At 43.8% G+C, this 18464-nt stretch overlaps 1 protein-coding gene across 4 annotated transcripts in view; it reads right to left on the minus strand.

Annotated features, from left to right (window-relative positions):
- Positions 1 to 222: 222 nt before the first annotated feature.
- LIMA1 (LIM domain and actin binding 1) overlaps positions 223 to 18464 on the minus strand; it is a 111117-nt gene continuing 92875 nt past the window's right edge. For 2 of the 4 annotated variants that reach the window (XM_063646925.1, XM_063646927.1), the window contains 3 exons: positions 16978 to 17087; positions 6485 to 6618; positions 223 to 2506 (listed from right to left, as the gene is read on the minus strand). In XM_063646925.1, the coding sequence (XP_063502995.1) occupies positions 1498 to 2506; positions 6485 to 6618; positions 16978 to 17087 (1253 nt within the window). In that variant the 3' untranslated portion in view covers positions 223 to 1497. Of the gene's footprint in view, positions 2507 to 6484; positions 6619 to 16977; positions 17091 to 18464 lie in introns of all 4 variants that reach the window. The other 2 variants (XM_054445583.2, XM_063646926.1) reach the window with 1 other exon arrangement.

Genomic DNA, 18464 nt, shown 5'->3' on the forward strand with positions numbered 1-18464 from the left:
CAAGTTGCCTGCAATTTTCCAGAAAAACTTGTCTTCCTTCAGGGAGGATTGAAATCCAAGATCAGCCCAACACTACCATCTAGTGGTGAAATGTATTGAGGATGCTTCTCTTCAACTAAAACTTGAAAAAGTGGTACCATTTTTTTCTTCCCAAACTGCAAAAGTAGATCCTGAGAGACAGTAATAACGTAAGAAAATAATGGAAGAGAAACATTGAAAAGCTCACATTTTAATTAAAATCTTTATTGAATAAAAATGTTTCAGACTAAGACTAAGAAAGCAGAATGTTTTACATCTCTAAAAAATATTAAAGCTAAATCTCTATAAATGCAGTATAAAGAAAAGCCTACAGCTTAAGACGCCTCTCCCTCCCATCCATACAATTTGAAATATCAACTGTGTACAACAAATGTACTCAAGTTTATAATGTCCCCAAACCTTAAGACTAGAAAATCATCCCAAGAAAAAGGCCTATAGTTGGTTTAATTTCACCCTGGGAATACTGTCTGTGATAAAAATCAATATATTTCAGAGCTAATAAGTATTTAAAAATTAGTGTCTCAAAAAGGGGACATCAGAAGGGAAATACAAGGTTTAGAGGTCTGAGCTCAAGTGGTGTAAGACAGTTCTTTCTTATTCCTTCTTTAAACTCTTCACTTTGCTCTAACATGGAAGATAGGGGACAGTGATCCCAAAGGTATTACTAAAATATTGCAGCTTTCAGTAAATTATGAGAAGCATAGATATCACCAGAAAAGAAAGCAATCATTTGGAGTACAGTAAATTCATTGGCAGATACAAAAGCTTATTTGGGAGACAGTAGATCTCTCCAAGCACCGAAGAGTGTAGGTTAGTTTTTCAATTGCCTCAAAAAGTGCTCCGTTGTATTATACCTCAGGATGTCAAGTTCAGGATATAGTTTAGAGAGCAGGACATAAAGTAGTAAATTCCTCATATATATCACAGCAAGAAAATTAACCTAAAAAAATTTAAAGACTAAATAATCTCTTAACAGGTAAATACTAAAAAATTAAATTGGTATTCATTTAAAAATATACAAACTGTGCCCTTTATACTAAAGTGCATTCAGTCGTAATGTTTAAGCCCCTAAATTCCTTCTGTATGTTCTCTAATTCCAAAATAGTGTGTAACAATATACTACTAATCATCTATCTACCTTAATATTGCCTTTTGGGAATACAATAGAATCTGGGCTATTATCAGGTGGAATATTTCCCCAGTTACAAGCCTTACAGCACTTATGCATATCATCACTGCTAAAATGAAGAATTTAACTGAAGTTATCTCTAGCATTTAGAATGTGTTGTGGTTTTTTTTCGTTTGTTTTTGATTTTAAGAAGGAATTCTTTTCCAAAGTTACTTCCAAGTAAATTACCTTTCATGCTGGGATACCTGCTTATGTGCATCACACTTTGACAAAGGGCAGTGGCTCACTAACACTAACATGAATTTAAGGCCCAGCATCATTGCACTTTGTCACTCTTCATCCTCATCCTCATCATAATACCGATTTCTCTTTATCTGTTCCTCCACAGAGAGCTCTTTGACCACTTCTCCCTCCCAGAGTTCCACATCCTGGGATTTCTGATTCTGAGTAGTGAATTCTTCAGCAAAGGTGTTGTCTACAAAACTCGACCAATTCGGAGACTTGGGTTCTTGTGGAGATTGTTGTTTGAGGAAGCTGTTATCATCTTCATCGGAGTGTGCACCATTTTCTACAAGATTCTCATTCTCCATCTCCAAACTATGACCTTCCTTACTTCTCTTCCCTGTCTCTCCTCCTTTAGATTCCTTGTTTTGCCAGGTTGTTTTTCCCACACTCCCATTCTTCTTAGAAGCCTTGGCATTTTCCACTTGTTTCCTTTCTGCAACTCTTCCACCCACAGACTCTTCACTCTGCTCTGACATGCTCCAGCCTTTCCTGATAGATGGGGACACAGTTTTTGGGCTCTTGACAGAGGTGCTTTGCAATGAAGCTGCCACAGTGAATGGGCGGCTTCTTTCCTTCAGTGAAGAAGATCGTCTTAGCTTCTTCAGATCCAGATCGACATCCTCAGGAACTTCAGGCTTGCTGATTTCATCTTCAGGAGGCCATTTGGGCTTTGACACTTTGATCCCTTCCTCCAAGGTACTTCCTGAACTTCCAAGTTCAGTGGGGGGTGGCCAGGCAATCCTCAGCTTCTTGGTTTCAGCTGGCTTGTCTTCCTTCTCCTGCTGAGAGGAGGCTTTGGCTTCCATACTTGCAGCCAGGACACCCACCTTAGCAATAGGGGCATCTTCTACCCCTGGGCTGTGAGGGGTCTCCCTTGCATTTGCAAGCTGGGCTGGTCTCTCCAAAATCTCTTCGTTTTCATTTTTGCTTGCCCATAGATCCTTGTGTGGTCTGTGCCCAAAGCCTTCATCATAGTTGCCCTTAGATTTAAAGAGTTGATTGAAGTGAGGCTTACAATAGATTCTTCCGTGTAAAGATGCATATGTTCCTAGACTGTCATTAAAAGAAAAAGAACATGAAGTTAGCAAATCTTCATATTCTCACTTATACCAGAAGTCTAAAATCTGGCAATTCCAGTATTTTCAGAAGATGCCAAGTAAGAAAAAGATCTTTAAAAGCCCTTCAGTGACCAGGAATTCCTTACCCCCATTTTAGCACATTTGTTTTCTTATCATAACACAAAGCACGGGTTGGGTGCGGTGGCTCATGCCTGTAATCCCAGCGCTTTGGGAGGCCAGGGTGAGAGGATTGCTTGAGCCCAGGAGTTTGAGACCAGCCCGGACAACATAGTGAGAATTCATCTCTACAAAAAATTTAAAAATTAGCTGGGTGTGGTGGCACGTGCCTGTAGTCTCAGCTACTTGGGAAGCTGAAGTGGGAGAATCACTTGAACCCGGGAGGCAGAGGTTGCAGTGAGCTGAGACTGCGCCACTGTGATAGAGCGAGACTGTCTAAAAAAAAAGAAAAAGAAAAAGAAAAAGAAAAAAAAAACAACAACAGTAATAGAAACTTTAAATCATTCTGAGCCTTGAGAGGAATGTGGCTATGCAACCTGGGTCACACAGCATGTAGCTGCAACTCTTTCTTTTCACTATAAATTATGAAGACCAAAGGGCACCAGAGATAAGACACCCTCAGATCACTATCCCTCCTTTGTGAGTGATAATCTTCCTTGGAATGTAGCAATCTGTACCCAATCAAATCACTGTGGTATATGCACTGGTCTTATATGAAAAATGTCATAATCTTTGCTAAAATTTCTATGTAAGTGAAACTTTAACTTTCTCCACTTTGGAATGCTGACCCCATTCATTTGGAGTCAGTGTTTCTGGGTAGGCATCATCAAGCTTTCGTGCTTGAATTAACTCTATTCTTAACGGTATATAAATACATATATATATATTTTTTTTTCTTTTTCTTTTCTTGAGAGAATCTTGCTCTGTCGCCCAGGCTGGAGTGCAGCTGCACAATCTCGGCTCACTGCAACCTCTGCCTCCCAAGTTCAAGCAATTCTCCTGCCTCAGCCTCCTGACTAGCTGGGATTACAGGAGTGCGCCACCACGCCTGGCTAATTTTTGTATTTTTTTGTTTTGTTTTGTTTTGTTAGAGTCTCGCTCTGTCGCCAGGCTGGAGTGCAGTGGCATGATCTCAGCTCACTGCAACCTCTGCCTCCTGGGTTCAAACGATTCTCCTGCCTCAGCCTCCCGAGTAGCTGGGACTACAGGTGTGTGCCACCATGCACGGCTAATTTTTGTATTTTTAGTAGAGACGGGGTTTCACCATGTTGGCCAGGATGGTCTCGATCTCTTGACCTCGTGATCTGCCCGCCTCGGCCTCCCAAAGGGCTGGGATTACAGGCGTGAGCCACCACGCCCAGCCATTTTCGTTTTTTTTTGAGACAGAGTCTCGCTCTGTCGCCCAGGCTGGAGTGCAGTGACATGATCTCAGCTCACTGCAAGCTCCGCCTCCCAGGTTCATGCCATTCTCCTGCCTCAGCCTCCCGAGTAGCTGGGACTACAGGCACTCGCCACCACACCTAATATTTTGTATTTTTAGTAGAGACGGGGTTTTACCTTGTTAGCCAGGATGGTCTCAATCTCCTGACCTCATGATCCGCCCACCTTGACCTCCCAAAGTGCTGGGATTACAGGCGTGAGCCACCGTGCCCGGCCTCATTTTCATATTGTTTAATAGAGATGGGGTTTCACCATGTTGGCCAGGCTGGTCTTGAACTCCCGGGCTCAAGTCATTTTCTGGTCTTGGCCTCCAAGAGTGCTGGGATTACAGGCGTGAGCGACTGCACCCAGCCCTTTTTTTTTTTTTTTTTTTTTTTTGAGTCTAGGTCTTGCTCTGTCACCCAGGCTGGAGTGCAATGGTATGATCATAGCTCACTGCAGCCTTGACCTCCAGGGCTCAAGTGATCCTCCAGCCTCACTCTCAGCCTCCCCAAATTTTTCATAGAGATGGGGTCTCCGGCCAGGTGCGGTCCCAGCACTTTGGGAGGCCGAGGTGGGCAGATCACTTGAGGTCAGCAGTTCGAGACCAGCCTGACCAACATGGTGAAACCCCATCTCTACTAAGAAATACAAAAATTGGCCAGGCGTGGTTGCTCACACCTGTAATCCCAGCACTTTGGGAGGCCAAGGAGGGCAGACTGACTGAGGTCAGGAGTTCAAGACCAGCGTGGCTAACACGGTTAAACCTCATCTCTATGAAAAATACAAAAATTAGCCAGGCATGTTGCGCACGCCTGTAGTCCCAACCACTCGGGAGGCTGACGCAGGAGAATTGCTTGAACCTGGGAGGTGGAGGTTGCAGTGAGCCGACATCATGCCACTGCACTCCAGCCTGGGCGACAGAGCAAGACTCCATCTCCGGAAAAAAAAAAAAATAAATAAATTAGCTGGGCGTGGTGGTGCCCGCCCGTAATCCCAGCTACTCAGGAGACTGAGGCATGAGAATCGCTTGAACCTGGGAGACAGAGGTTGCAGTGAGCTAGGATCACGTCACTGCACTCCAGCCTGGGCAACAGAGTGAGACTCCATCTCAAAATGAAAAACCAGATGGGGTCTCTCTATGTTACCCAGGCTAGTCTTGAACTCCTGGCCTCAAGTGATCCTCCTACCTGGGCACTCCCAAAATGCTAGGATTACAGGTGTGATCCTTATATCCACACCTAGATATAAGCTGTGATTAATAGAAGAATGGTGAGGAGTTGACAGGAGGTAGTTTTTCCCTAATGTCAGTCCTAGACAAGCCTTTAGGAGATTTCGTGTCTCTTGCAGGATGATCAATTTTATCTTTTTAAAGTTTTTTCCCTTAAGTTACGAACCATTCTGAAGAGTAACAAATGTTAAAGTGGGTATAAAACAGCAGCACTTCCACAAAAGAAATAAGGTGCTTTAGGCCAGGCACAGTGGCTCACGCCTATAATCTCAGCACTTTGGGAGGCTGAGGCGGGTGGATCACGAGGTCAGGAGATCAAGACCATCCTGGCTAACACAGTGAAACCCTGTCTCTACTAAAAATACAAAAAATTAGCTGGGTGTGGTGGCGGGCACCTGCAGTCCCAGCTACTTGGGAGGCTGAGGCAGGAGAATCGCTTGAACCCAGGAGGCAGAGGTTGCAGTGAGCTGAGATCGCGCCACTGCACTCCACCCTGGGCAACAGAGTAAGACTCTGTCTCGAAAAAAAAAAAAAAAGGTGCTTCGGAGAAAAAATTAACATAGTGGGCAGCAAAAGAACCAATGAGTGGAAGTGACTGAGGTACACTTTGGCTGCGTGTTTGGAGAAGCTGTCTAGCTAGAGCTATCTAATAGCTAGAAATGTCACGCAGATGCCAAAACATCTTTCAAGAGTATTTTAGGAAGGATTGCTCAGGAAGGAAAGCTGGAGAAAGTGACATCTTGGTTACTTCCTTCTGTAAGACTCTATGATTAAAATGAGTTAATTTGGAATGTTTCTCCGATTTGTCACATTTATATTTGCACTTTGAGTTACTTGGAAGAAATGATATGTAACAACTATTTTCTCAGAAATAAAGTGAGGCAACATAGAGAAAAAGACATGCTCTCCAGGGGCTATTATTATTGCCATTATTATCATTTATACAGTGGTTAAGACAAGTAAGGGCTTAAACAAGTAACCTCTTGAGATTTCTTAACTTTGTGATTCTATGATACCAAGGGAAAACATTGTATTAAATTAGGTCACAGGGGGTTCTACCTGCAACTCATATTATTTAAGCTTCGGTCCTAACATGTAAATTAACATATCAATATACCAAGAAGCTCCAAACACCATCATTATTTGGTATGAAAGACCTGTCACTAAATGATGCTTTTTACTTTATTCAAGAGCCTTCAACAGAACATCATTAGCACAGTAGCTTTTAGCACCAGTGCTCTAAAAGCCAAAGACTCCCTCGAGAGTTCCAGTTATAGACAGATGGCTTGTTTTGGGCTGACTTACCTGAGTTTGTTGTTGCAATAGGAGCAACGGAAGCAGCTGATGTGAAACACCTGCTGGTTGGCCAAGAGACGCTCCATTGGATAGACTGTCTTCTGACATTCCACGCAGGTCTCTCTTGCAGGTGCCTGAAACTTCTAGGAAAAACAAAGAGACAACTTTAGCATGGGCAGCGATGAGTTAGCACTGTCTTGAGATGGACCCTAGAATTTACTTTGTCTAAGGGCTCCCTTAGCTGGTCAGTCAATTCTCATGGAGCACTAAACCTGCTACAATTCTATCAGCTGACTCTTTAAAGCCAAGAGGTTCTCTTGATATTCCCTTCCCAAACTGTCTGGCTGCTCTAAATGTAGCAGCCACCAAGGATAGGTGGAGCCACGTCTGGATTGCAAAGAATGGCTTAGACAAGTCACGACCCACATAAAAAATGTTAGGAGCAGGGGATGGGGGAAGGGGTGGGGGTGGGGGGCAGGGATTAGGAGAAAATGTTATCACACACAGAAGAAAGAAGTTTGATTCAAGTGCCAAGTAAACACAAGACAGATTCTAAAGGGGATAAATTTCAAGGAGAGGAAGAGCATTTGGCTTTGGGAATTAGGAAAGACATTTCAGTAAAGCCCCTTTTATTCTCCTCTGCTTATAATCTTGATTTGTTCAATCAACTAGACATAATATTTTTAAACAAGTCAAAACTGACACACAAGTGGAACAATTTATAAGAGACACAAACTATTTTATTAGGACACCAGAGGGAAGCATAGCCCATTAAAGCTATAGGTTCTATAATATTTCTAAAAACCAATGGAGAGAAAAACGAATGCAATGGGAAACACACTGGTTAATGTATTAATGACTGGGAATTCATGAACTGTTTGTAAAGTTGGAACAAACATGGGCACAGTGGTTCTACCTGATAAACTCAATCCTAAAGAATATAAAACAGTTGGTATTCTAGCACTGGTAAAAGCCAGAACTCCAAAAATATTATAAGCTTTTACATGATAAGAAATAGTTACATCGGCCAGGTGCGGTGGCTCACGCTTGTAATCCCAGCACTTTAGGAGGCCGAGATGGGCAGATCATGAGGTCAGGAGTTCGAGACCAGCCTGGCTAAAATGGTGAAACCCCGTCTCCAGTAAAAATACAAAAATTAGCCAGGCGTGGTGGTACACTCATGTAATCCCAGTTACTCGGGAGGCTGAGGCAGGAGAATGGCGTGAACCCGGGAGGCAGAGCTTGTAGTGAGCCGAGATGGCGCCACTGCACTCCAGCCTGGGCGACAGAGTGAGACTCCATCTCAAAAAATAAAGAAAAGGAATAGTTACATGGCTACTAAGGGGTGGGGAGGAGATGGGAATGCAAAGTCCCTAGGTGTATGGGAGTTAACCCTTGACTTGCCCAACACAAACACCTCAACCAGTAGATGCAGGAGACAGCTTAGGTGGCCAGGAAGCTCTCATCGGCAATTAGGAGGTGCTTTTGCTGCCACGATCAGCCTGGGCTCTCACCAGAAAACACATGATGGTAAGTAATGCAAATTAATCCCAAGGCCCAGGACCTGGATAGTTAAGCCTGAAATGAACCAGGTTATGGGCAAGATAGAATTTTGAGTAAAAAAAACCCAAAATAGGCTGGGTGTAGTGTCTCATGCCCATAATCCCACACTTTGGGAGGCTGAGGTGGGCAGATCACGAGGTCAGGAGTTCAAGACCAGCCTGGCCAACACAGTGAAACCCCATCTCTACTAAAAATACAAAAATTAGCTGGGCATGGTGGCGTGTGCCTGTAGTCCCAGCTACTCGGGAGGCTGAGGCAGGAGAATCGCTTGAACCTGGGAGGCGGAGGTTGCAGTGAGCCGAGATTGAGCCACTGCACTCCAGCTTGGGCAACAGAGTGAGACTTGGTCTCAAAAAAAAAAAAAAAACAAAACAAAACAAAACCCAAAACAGGCCCATAAAAAATTCAGACTGTTGGTTCACTTGCCACATGATTCACTAGGAGGTAAAGCAAAAAATAAAAATGGTTTTCCAAGTAGATTTGGGCAGGAAATGAGAGCAGAAAATGTGCATAAAATGAAAATAAAGAAATCTATAAAAGGAAGTTTAATAAAATTAGTGGTAAACTCCCAAGTAGTGCCCAAGGGATTTAAGAAGGAAGGAACAAAGCTGAGTGGAAATGGCTAGTTACCAGGACTCTGCTTCATTCTAGGGGCAGTGTCCTAAAAAGAAACATCTAAAGAATCAAAAGAGCACAGGTTACAACCTAGTTTACCAAGCATAAGGGAGGTATTTAAATATGACCAAATGTTATTGTAATGAATGTTGTTGCAAGTAATTAACACATTATAGTATTTGGAGCTCAGAATTGTTTTTTTCTTATATGGACACTGCTAAATGGAGACATCTTTGCAAAGTTTTAATTAAGTTTTCTCTAAAAGGACTAGGTCTTTGTCTAGGTAGGAGATACACTGGCCAGGTGCGATGGCCCACGCCTGTAATCCCAGCATTTTGGGAGGCCAAGGCAGGTGGATCACTTGAGGTCGAAGTTCCAGACCAGCCTGGCCAACATGGTGAAACCCTTTCTCTACAGAAAATGCAAACATTAGCTGGGTGTGGTGGCGGGCACCTGTAATCCCAGCTACTCGACAGGCTGAGGCACAAGAATCACTTGAACCCAGGAAGCAGAGGTTGCAGTGAGCTGAGATCTCACCACTGCCCTCCAGCCTTGGAGACAGGGCAAGACTCTGTCTCAAAAACAACAACAACAAAAGGAGAGATATTAAAAAGCAGAATAAATTTTTGGTGTAATAGTATAATGGACGCTACTGGAGAGAGCCTGTACAGATCACAACTCACATAATGTAAAAGTAGGACAAATGTATTTATCAGATTAAAAGTCATTTTCAGTTGCAGAAAGGGAATTCTGCGTTTTTTTGTTTTTTTTTGTTTTTTTTGAGACGGAGTCTCGCTCTGTTACCCAGACTGGAGTGCAGTGGTGTGATCTCGGCTCACTGAAAGCTCCATCTCCCGGATTCAAGCGATTCTCCTGCCTCAGCCTCCTGAGTAGCTGGGATTACAGGCGTGCACCACCACACCTGGCTAATTTTTGTATTTTTAGTAGAGATGGGGTTTCACCATGTTGGTCAGGCTGGTTTCTAACTCCTAACCTTGTGATCCGCCCACCTTGGCCTCCCAAAGTGCTGGGATTACAGGTGTGAGCCACTGTGCCTGGCCCGGAATTCTGTATTTTTAACACTTGAAATAGATGTAGGAGAGTAAGTGCTCATTCTGGTCAGTAAAGACACAGCAGGTGACAGAAACTTCACATGGGATAAGAGGAGATGGATACTGTTCTGCTAAAGGGGAACTGAAGGACACAGAGCACGCCTCCATCACAAACACACGGAGGGGAGGCACACACTGTGGGAGGGGGAAGCGGCCCAGGGAACAGAAGGAAAGGAGAACCTGTGAGAAAGCTGAAAGTTGAGCTCACATTAGGAGGAAAGTGGAAGGCAGGAGCAGAAATTAGGTACCAGGAGCAGGAGGCAGAAGCTGGAAGAGACAAACAGGAACCTTCAATGAATACACAGCATTTGGCGTGCCCTGGAGAGCTTTACTGCAGCTGAGCTGAAACTCACAGACTCAGATCCAAGAATAAGACCACATTTTTCTTTTTTTCAAGTAACTTTGCTAATCATGGCAAAATCAGCCTCACTCGTATCTACCTGAGGTTGGAACATATCCCAGCTCAGGAGAGCGAGCTTTTATGAGCCTTCACCCACACAAGGAGTGTCTCATGAACAATTCTTTAGTGTCTTACTACCTCCTACACCTGACCCACATCGGCTCTCTCTTTAATAGAGCCTTCACCCACATGGAGCGAAAAGTCTGTCTTCCTCCTTAACATCAACTTAATAGATTGCTAGCTCACATAATTGACTAACCTCGAGCTTCTAACTAGCCAGATCAGAGTCCCATTATTCCTATTCATCTCTCACATCAACCCTTTTCAATGTTATTTAAGGTTTACGCAGCAGCAGCTGTCTAAGGGCCCCTTCTAGTTCATAAAGACAAGAGGGTCCCGACGTGGTAAAATGCCAACTCACGGCGGCTGCGGCTGTGCCTCCCCTTTATTTTCTCTGTCCTGGGCTCTCAGCCACTTTTCTGTAATTGCCCCCATGTCTATTCAGACAACAGGAAGCATAGTCAGTGCCCAAAAATCTCTACCATTATCACAGGCCTGGCATACATCCTGCCCATGCCTTCATGGCATGCTCAGACTTGGCACAGCCATGTTTAAAACACTGCCAATATGACAATGTTAGACATTTTTTATCTTCACAGTATATTTTTTCAGTTAGTAAGAGATTTTTTTTTCATTCCCCTTCTCCCACCATTTTGCCCCTACCAAGTAGAAAGTTAAACACCAGGTGTCTTATCAAAGTTCACATAGTAACAGAATTAGAATTAAAACTGTAGGAAAACAGCCTGTTGCATGGCAGGAGTGATGCCATCTTGGAGTGAAACCACCATGCTAACTGGTGGTTTGACTCCTGCATACCAAGGTGGTTTGTTCTGCAGCAAAGTCTTTAAACAATGCCTGTAGCATAGATTATCCCTCATAAAAGAAATAGTGCCCAGAGCATAGATAACCCCTCATAAAGATGCTTATCCAATCGCTCCCGTGATAAGTTTTGCAAGAAAGTCAACCTTGACCAGCTGCACATGTTTTATCCTAAAACCTTGCTATATAAAGGATATTTTCTGGAGGGCTGGTGCATGGCCTCCTAGACATCACTTCTGTTCATAAGCTCTTATTAAATGTTTCTTTCTGAGAAACTGGATTTGTCAGCCTCTTTCTTTGGCTTCTCAGCTCCCTCAGCCTTTGTGGGTAGGTCCGCATAGACCTGCTCACTGCACAAACTCAGAACTCCTGACTCACAAACCAAGAGAGCATTTTCTAAATTGTCCTGGAATGTTAAATTTCCACAACCAAGGGAAAGTCTTTGGGGAGGAGAGCAGATGCTAACCCAAATGAAATTAATCCCATGACAGCAATTTGAACAAACTATGGTCTTCCCTTTGTTTCAAATAAAAATGTGTAGATAATATCTTCAGGATATTCTAGAATGAATGAGGTAATCTATAAATAATTGATGTTCATAAATACTGTCTTTCCCGTTTGAGGGACATTACAGACCCTCTGTTGATTACCATCTACTTAAAGCTGTTTTTCTAACAAATTTGCATGGCTTCATTTACATTCTTTCACCCTCTTGTCTCATATATTTTTTAGTCTAATAAAGGCCCCAGTTGTGGTGTGTGTGGGAGGGAGGGGGAAGCAGCTGACAACAGACATTGATGTTAACTAGCCTTTAGACATAGTGAAAGAAGATGAAAATTCTGTATTGATGTCAAGCCTCTATTCCTCAGAATACCACAAAATGCCTTTCATTCCTTCCAATTTGTGTAAAATATCTAGGTAATGAAACTGAAATTCTTCACCACACAGCAAATGGTTGGGCCAGCCCTGTGCAGTCTTAACCCTTCCTCTGGTTTTCTGTGAAACTCTTTGTGAAAGCATTTTGGGGAATATTCACATCTTAAATAGAGTGCTCTACACAGAGAAGAAAGGACAGTCCTCTGAAAAGGCAGTAATAGTGAGGGAGTGTGAAAAGATTCTAGATGCTCTTCTAGCATAATTTTGACAGCTTTGCAAGCCAGCATAAAACCTCCCACTGTGTCTTCAGGGGGAGGAACAGCTGGCAGGGCACCAACAGAGGCAGAGCAGTGTGTGCCGCCCTCTCACATAGACTGCCATGTTCTCTCTCAACACTCATCAGCAAAACGCTGTGAGGAGGCCTGGGACTTGGCTGTCCCGGACATAGTGAGGGCAGACAGTTGTTCCCTAGGGCCAGTCACATCTCCTTGCCTCTTCCTCCCCTATCCTCTCCTCTGGGAACATTTAAGGGATGATTTCTTTCAAATGGGAGGACATAAAGCCTAAGGGATCTCTGAGTCTCTTGAAGTAGAAAGGCCTGATACTTCTCACAGGGTCCACTAAGCTCTGCTCTCAGAACAACACCCTTTTTGAGAATGAATCTGTAACTTCATTGGTACCAAGTCTTACCAAGTAAGCTCTGTGGCCAGTGTTCAAAGTGTACAGAATCCTTAAAGACCTCCATCATTTCTTTTTACTTTATTAAGCTAAAATTTGAAATGAATTGAGTCTCTACCTTAGATGTCCTCTTTTCAATAACAGACAGGCACTAAGAAACAGTTTTTTCCAGGATGTGTGGGATCCAAAAATCTATTCTGAGTGAACAAGTTTATTCTTAGCTGTATGTAATTTCCCAAAGTGGAGAAACAACTTCTGTACATAGTCTGCAGCCATGAGACCAGTTCTGCCAGCAGGTCTTCTATAAACATTTACTAAAGTATCTGTATATTTGCCTGCAGACTGTAAAGGGGAACTCTGAGGAAGAGCAAATAAATTGCCCTTAAATAACAGTGGAGATGTAACTGGGTTCCACCAGGCTCTGTACACCATGATCATCTGAGCTGTGGATCAGAGGCAAACAGCCAGGCCAGTTTACTCTGGTCATTACACAATGCTCAAAACCCGAGGTGTGTGACTATGCAGATAGGGCCGTCTACTACTATACTACTATTCTACTGCTGAGCGACCAGTGCCAAAGGAGTAGGCATGGGTCTGAGGCAGACACAGAGACAGCTTTACCTCTGTTTCCTCTCCCTGGTGCCAAAGGAGACCTAAGTGAGGTGTGCCCCTTCACACACCACTCATCCGCTCACACCATGGAACTTGAGTGGGGAGGGATCCCCACCCAGTACAAGAAGTCTGGCCAAGCAGTTCAATGAGGGATGCAAGACTGCATTGAGAATTCAAATAGTCACAAGAACAGATTTTAATTCTTATATTTCCCCAGGTCCTGGGTTACACAGAATCCATCACCAAGTTAGATTTGCTAGCCGTTCTTGATCCCCAGCCACAACCTGAGCACTCACATCTAGGCAGCATTGCTGTCAGAGAGGAAAGTAACCCTGTGGGGTTTGCTACTTTGTGAGACTCCAGATACTGACAAAGAAAGTGCTGATGGCAGCATCAGCCAACCTTCAAGGCCAGAACACAGCCATGCGGAGCACATGTACAGATTCAATCACCATGATCCCGCCCATTCTTCCTGGACTTGCTTTCTCTTTCTGCTTTCTTTACCTTTTGTTCCTTTTCAATAAACCTTACTCTTCTCATAAATCTCTGCCTCCTTTAAAATTTTCATGTTTTATCTTTCACCTTGCTCACCTTTTAAATCCACTCTTTAAATCCTGGATTCTCCCCTTTCCTCCTTTTGTTCCAAACCCTCCCTGATGTCCCCTCCTCTTCATGCTTTGTGTGCAGTAAAACTTTCATCTGTGGACCAGTCATGCTCACAGTCAGAGGTATAAGCACGGCAGATATGAGCATGAGTTGGGAGCAGCACAAACCACCTTAAAACTCATTCTATTTATTGAGTTTCTCTCAAATGCTAAAACTTTTGAAACACAACCCTGCTACTTAAAAGAGCACTAGAGGAGAAAGACACTAAAGAAGTGTGGGTAATCCAAACGAGTGAAGTAGCCCCTCATTAGCAAGTTAGTCAATTAAAACAAGTCAGCTAACAAACCTAAAATAAGTTTCGCATTTTTAATAAACATTTTTTGGCTTATTTTTATGGGAATATATATTTGCCCATAGAAGAGGAAAAGACGACTTTTAAAACTTGGGTAATAAAAGCAGATTATAGATTGAGGAGCCTAGCTCTGTTGCCCAGGCTGGAGTACAGTGGCACGATCTCGGCTCACTGCAACCTCCACCTCCCGGGTTCAAGCGATTCTCCTGCCTCAGCCTCCCAAGTAGCTGGGATTACAGGTGCCTGCCATCATGCTCAGCTAATTTTTGTATTCTTAGTAGAGACAGGCTTTCACCATGTTGGCCAGGCTGGTCTCAAACTCTTGACCTTGTGATCCGCCTGCCTTGGCCTCTCAAAGTGCTGGGATTATAGGTGTGACCCACCACGCCTGGCCAATTTTTTTTTTGAGATGGAATCTCACTCTGTCACCCAGGCTGGAGAGCAGTGGTGTGATGTTGGCTCACTGCAACCTCCGCTTCCCAGGTTCAAGCGATTCTCCTGCCTCAGCCTCCCAAGTAGCTGGGACTACAGGCACGCACTACTGCACCTAGCTAATTTTTGTATTTTTAGAGACAGGGTTTCACCATGTTGGCCAGGCTGGTCTCGAACTCCTGACCTCGTGATCTGCCTGCCTTGGCCTCCCAAAGTGCTGGGATTATAGCTGTGAGTCACTGTGCCTGGCCTCAATTCTTAATATCTAATGTTATACCCTTAGTATAAGTGTTGCTTGAATGTTATTTATTATTTTTTTTTTTTTGAGACAACAGTTTCGCTCTTGTTGCCCAGGCTGGAGTGCAATGGCACAATCTTGGTTCACCACAACCTCTGCCTCCCGGGTTCAAGCAATTCTCCTGCCTCGGCTTCCCAAGTAGCTGGGATTACAGGCATGTGCCACCATGCCCGGCTAATTTTTTTTTTTTTTTTGTACTTTTAGTAGAGATGGGGTTTCTCCATGTTGCTCAGGCTGGTCTTGAACTCCCGACCTCAAGTGATCCGCCCGCCTTGGCCTCCCAAAGTGCTGGGATTACAGGCGTGAGCCACTACACCTGGCCTCATTTTTTTTTTTTTTTTTTTTTTTTTTTCAGAAAATGGGCTGGCCAGCCCCCATTCCAGTGGACACATTCTTTCGTTAAAAATGTTAATGACGTTGTAAACAACAGGTCCTAAAAAAAAAAAAAGTGGGAACAACAGGGCCAGGTGTGTTTGGTGGCTCATACCTGTAATCCTAGCATTTTGGGAGGCCAAGATGGGGGGATTACTTGAAGCCAAAAGTTCAAAACCAGCTTGGGCAACATAGTGAGACCCCATCCCTATAAAAATGTAAAAAATATATTAGCTGGGTGTGGTGGCATGTGCTTATAGTCCCAGCTACTGGGGAGGATGGTTTGAGCTCAGGAGATAGAGGCTGCAGGGGAGCTGTGATCACACCACTGCACTCCAGCCTGGGTGACAAAGTGAGATCCTGTCTCAAAAAAAAAAAAAAAGCTAACCACAGGTTAAGATCAAGCTCTGCAGATTAGGAAGCCATTATCTTTAAGGTGAAATTGCACATCTCATCCAATGTGCCGATTTTAGTTGAACAGATTTTTCCTAGCTGGGCACAGTGGCTCATGCCTATAATCCCATCCCAGCACTTTGGGAGGCTGAGGCAGGCAGATCACCCAAGGCCTGGAGATTGAGGCCAGCCTGGGAAACATGGCAAAATCACATCTCTTAAAAAAAAAAAAAAAAAAAAAAAAAAGCCAGGCATGGTGGCATGTGCGTATAGTTCTAGCTACTCAGGAGGCTGAGACAGGAGGATTGCATGAGCCTGGGAGGTCAAGGCTGCAGTGAGCCATGATCACACCACCATACTCCAGCCTGAGCAACAGAGCAAGACCCTGTCTCAGAAAACAAAACACGCCAGGCACGGTGGTTCACGCCTGTAATCCCAGCACTTTGGGAGGCCAAGGCAGGCGGATCACGAGGTCAGGAGATTGAGACCATCCTGGCTAACACGGTGAAACCCTGTCTCTACTAAAACTACAAAAAGTTAGCCGGGCGTGGTGGCGGACGCCTGTAGTCCCAGCTACTTGGGAGGCTGAGGCAGGAGAATGGCGTGAACCCGGGAGGCAGAGCTTGCAGTGAGCCGAGATAGCGCCACTGCACTCCAGTCTGGGCGACAGAGTGAGACTCTGTCTCAAAACAAAACAAAAACAAACAAACAAAAAAAAACAAGGCCAGGTGTGGTGGCTCATGCCTGTAATCCCAGCACTTTGGGAGGCCAAGGCAGGCAGATCACAAGGTCAGGAGTTTGAGACCAGCCTGGCCAACATGGTGAAACCCTGTCTCTACCAAAAAATACAAAAAAATTAGCCAGGCGTGGTGGCACATGCCTGTAATCCCAGCCACTTGGGAGGCTGAGACAGGAGAATTGCTTGAACCCGGGGGGGCGGAGGTTACAGTAAGCCGAGATCGTGCCACTGCACTCCAGCCTGGGTGACAGAGCGAGACTCTGTCTCAAAAAAAAAAAGGTAATAACAATAAATAAACACAAAAATTAAAAAACCCACATTATTTTAAAACTTTCAAGAGTTTTCCAGAGTTCAAACTGAGAGTCATTAGTGAGCCTTCTCACTCCTGGGCCAAAGACCTGAGCAGAGGCAGCAAGATTTCCAGGGAAAGCCGTGGCTTCAGTGTGCTCTTCTGTGGCATTATCATCCACAGGAAAGCTAAACCAGGTTATAATCAACATCATCATCATAAAAGGTACAATTAGCTCTACCAGTAGACCAATGTCCAAAGGCTCAGAGAGAAATTGCCATCATACCTTTATTGCTTTGGGAGGAGAACTTTCAGAAAGACTGGAGGCTCTCGAATCTGGACTTAGTGGCTTGGGACGGACAGGCTGTTGAACCTCACTCTTAACCTGGGAGTCACCTGCTTGTGTTACAAAAGGAAGACATTTTACAGTATCTCATGGAATGTCTTGGAAAGTGTTCTTCCAAAAAGCAAAGTTTGGGCACTTCCATTAATGACAGATCCTTCCAACACCAGGAAAAACACTGCTTTTCTGTTGAAGAATATTCGAACACTAACAACTATGGCTCAGGTATTCTCTGGTCCTGTCAGAAATCAGGTTCTCAGCGAGGAGGCTTTCTTACCCTCTGCCACACGTAGCGGAAATCCGAACCATTCTGTATAAAGAACTTTCTTCCTTGTACCATTTGTCATTTTTAAAGGCCGTTTATAGACTTAGATGTATTTTTGGTCATTAACATTCCTAATAACTTCTTCTGAAGTGTTTCAACTGAAGTTGGAAAAAGAGGGAAATGTGAGGGCAGAAATTTTGTACGGTGTATGTGTGTATGTGTGTATGTGCGCGCATTTGTGTATACATGTAACCTGACACTGTGTTTTTGTCAGTTCTATAGCAGATACCCATGGATGAAGATTATGGAAAAGGGCTCCATGAAGTTTTTTTCATAATCATTGAAATTCCAGCTACATGAGTTACTTTCCTGCCAAAATGAAGAGGTGAGTCAACAAAGTACTAAAATATTAAGGCTTATTTTTCAAAAAAATGTTTCATAAACCTATTCAAAACTCAGAAACATTTCTAGTCCCAGAAAAATGATTACAAAAAAAGCATGTTTCTGGATTCAAGCAGAAGGAATTTTTCTCTGAAATTTTAAGGTAGGATTTACTAGAGATCTGTTTAATTCATCATTCTATTTCAGTTGTAGGGTTTTCAGTGTCCAGTAAACTAGCCTGGGGAGATGCTAGAAATCCACATATATATGTTTTTCTTTTTTGTCTTGTGACCTACAAGAAATTCATATATATATATATATATATATATATATATATATTTTTTCCCCCCCAGAGTCTCACTCTGTCACCCAGGCTGGAGTGCAGTGGCATGATCTCTGCTCACTGCAACCTCTGCCTCCTGGGCTCAAGTGATCCTCCTGCCTCAGCCTCCCAAGTAGCTGGGACCACAGACGCATGCCACCATGCCCAGCTAAGTTTTGGTACTTTTGGTAGAGACAGGGTTTCACCATGTTGCCCAGGCTGGTCTCCAACTCCTGAGCTCAAGCGAACTGCCTGCCTCAGCCTCCCAAAGTGCTGGGATTACAGGCATGAGCCACAGCGCCCAGCAAACATATATATATATATATATATATATATATATATATTTTTTTTTTTTTTTTTTTGAGATGGATTTTCACTCTGCTGCCCAGGCTGGAGTGCAGTGGCATGATCTCGGCTCACTGCAGCCTCCACCTCCTGGGTTCAAGCAATTCTCCTGTCTCA

The sequence above is a fragment of the Pongo pygmaeus genome, chromosome 10 (assembly GCF_028885625.2).
Source record: "Pongo pygmaeus isolate AG05252 chromosome 10, NHGRI_mPonPyg2-v2.0_pri, whole genome shotgun sequence".
NCBI lineage: Eukaryota > Metazoa > Chordata > Mammalia > Primates > Hominidae > Pongo > Pongo pygmaeus.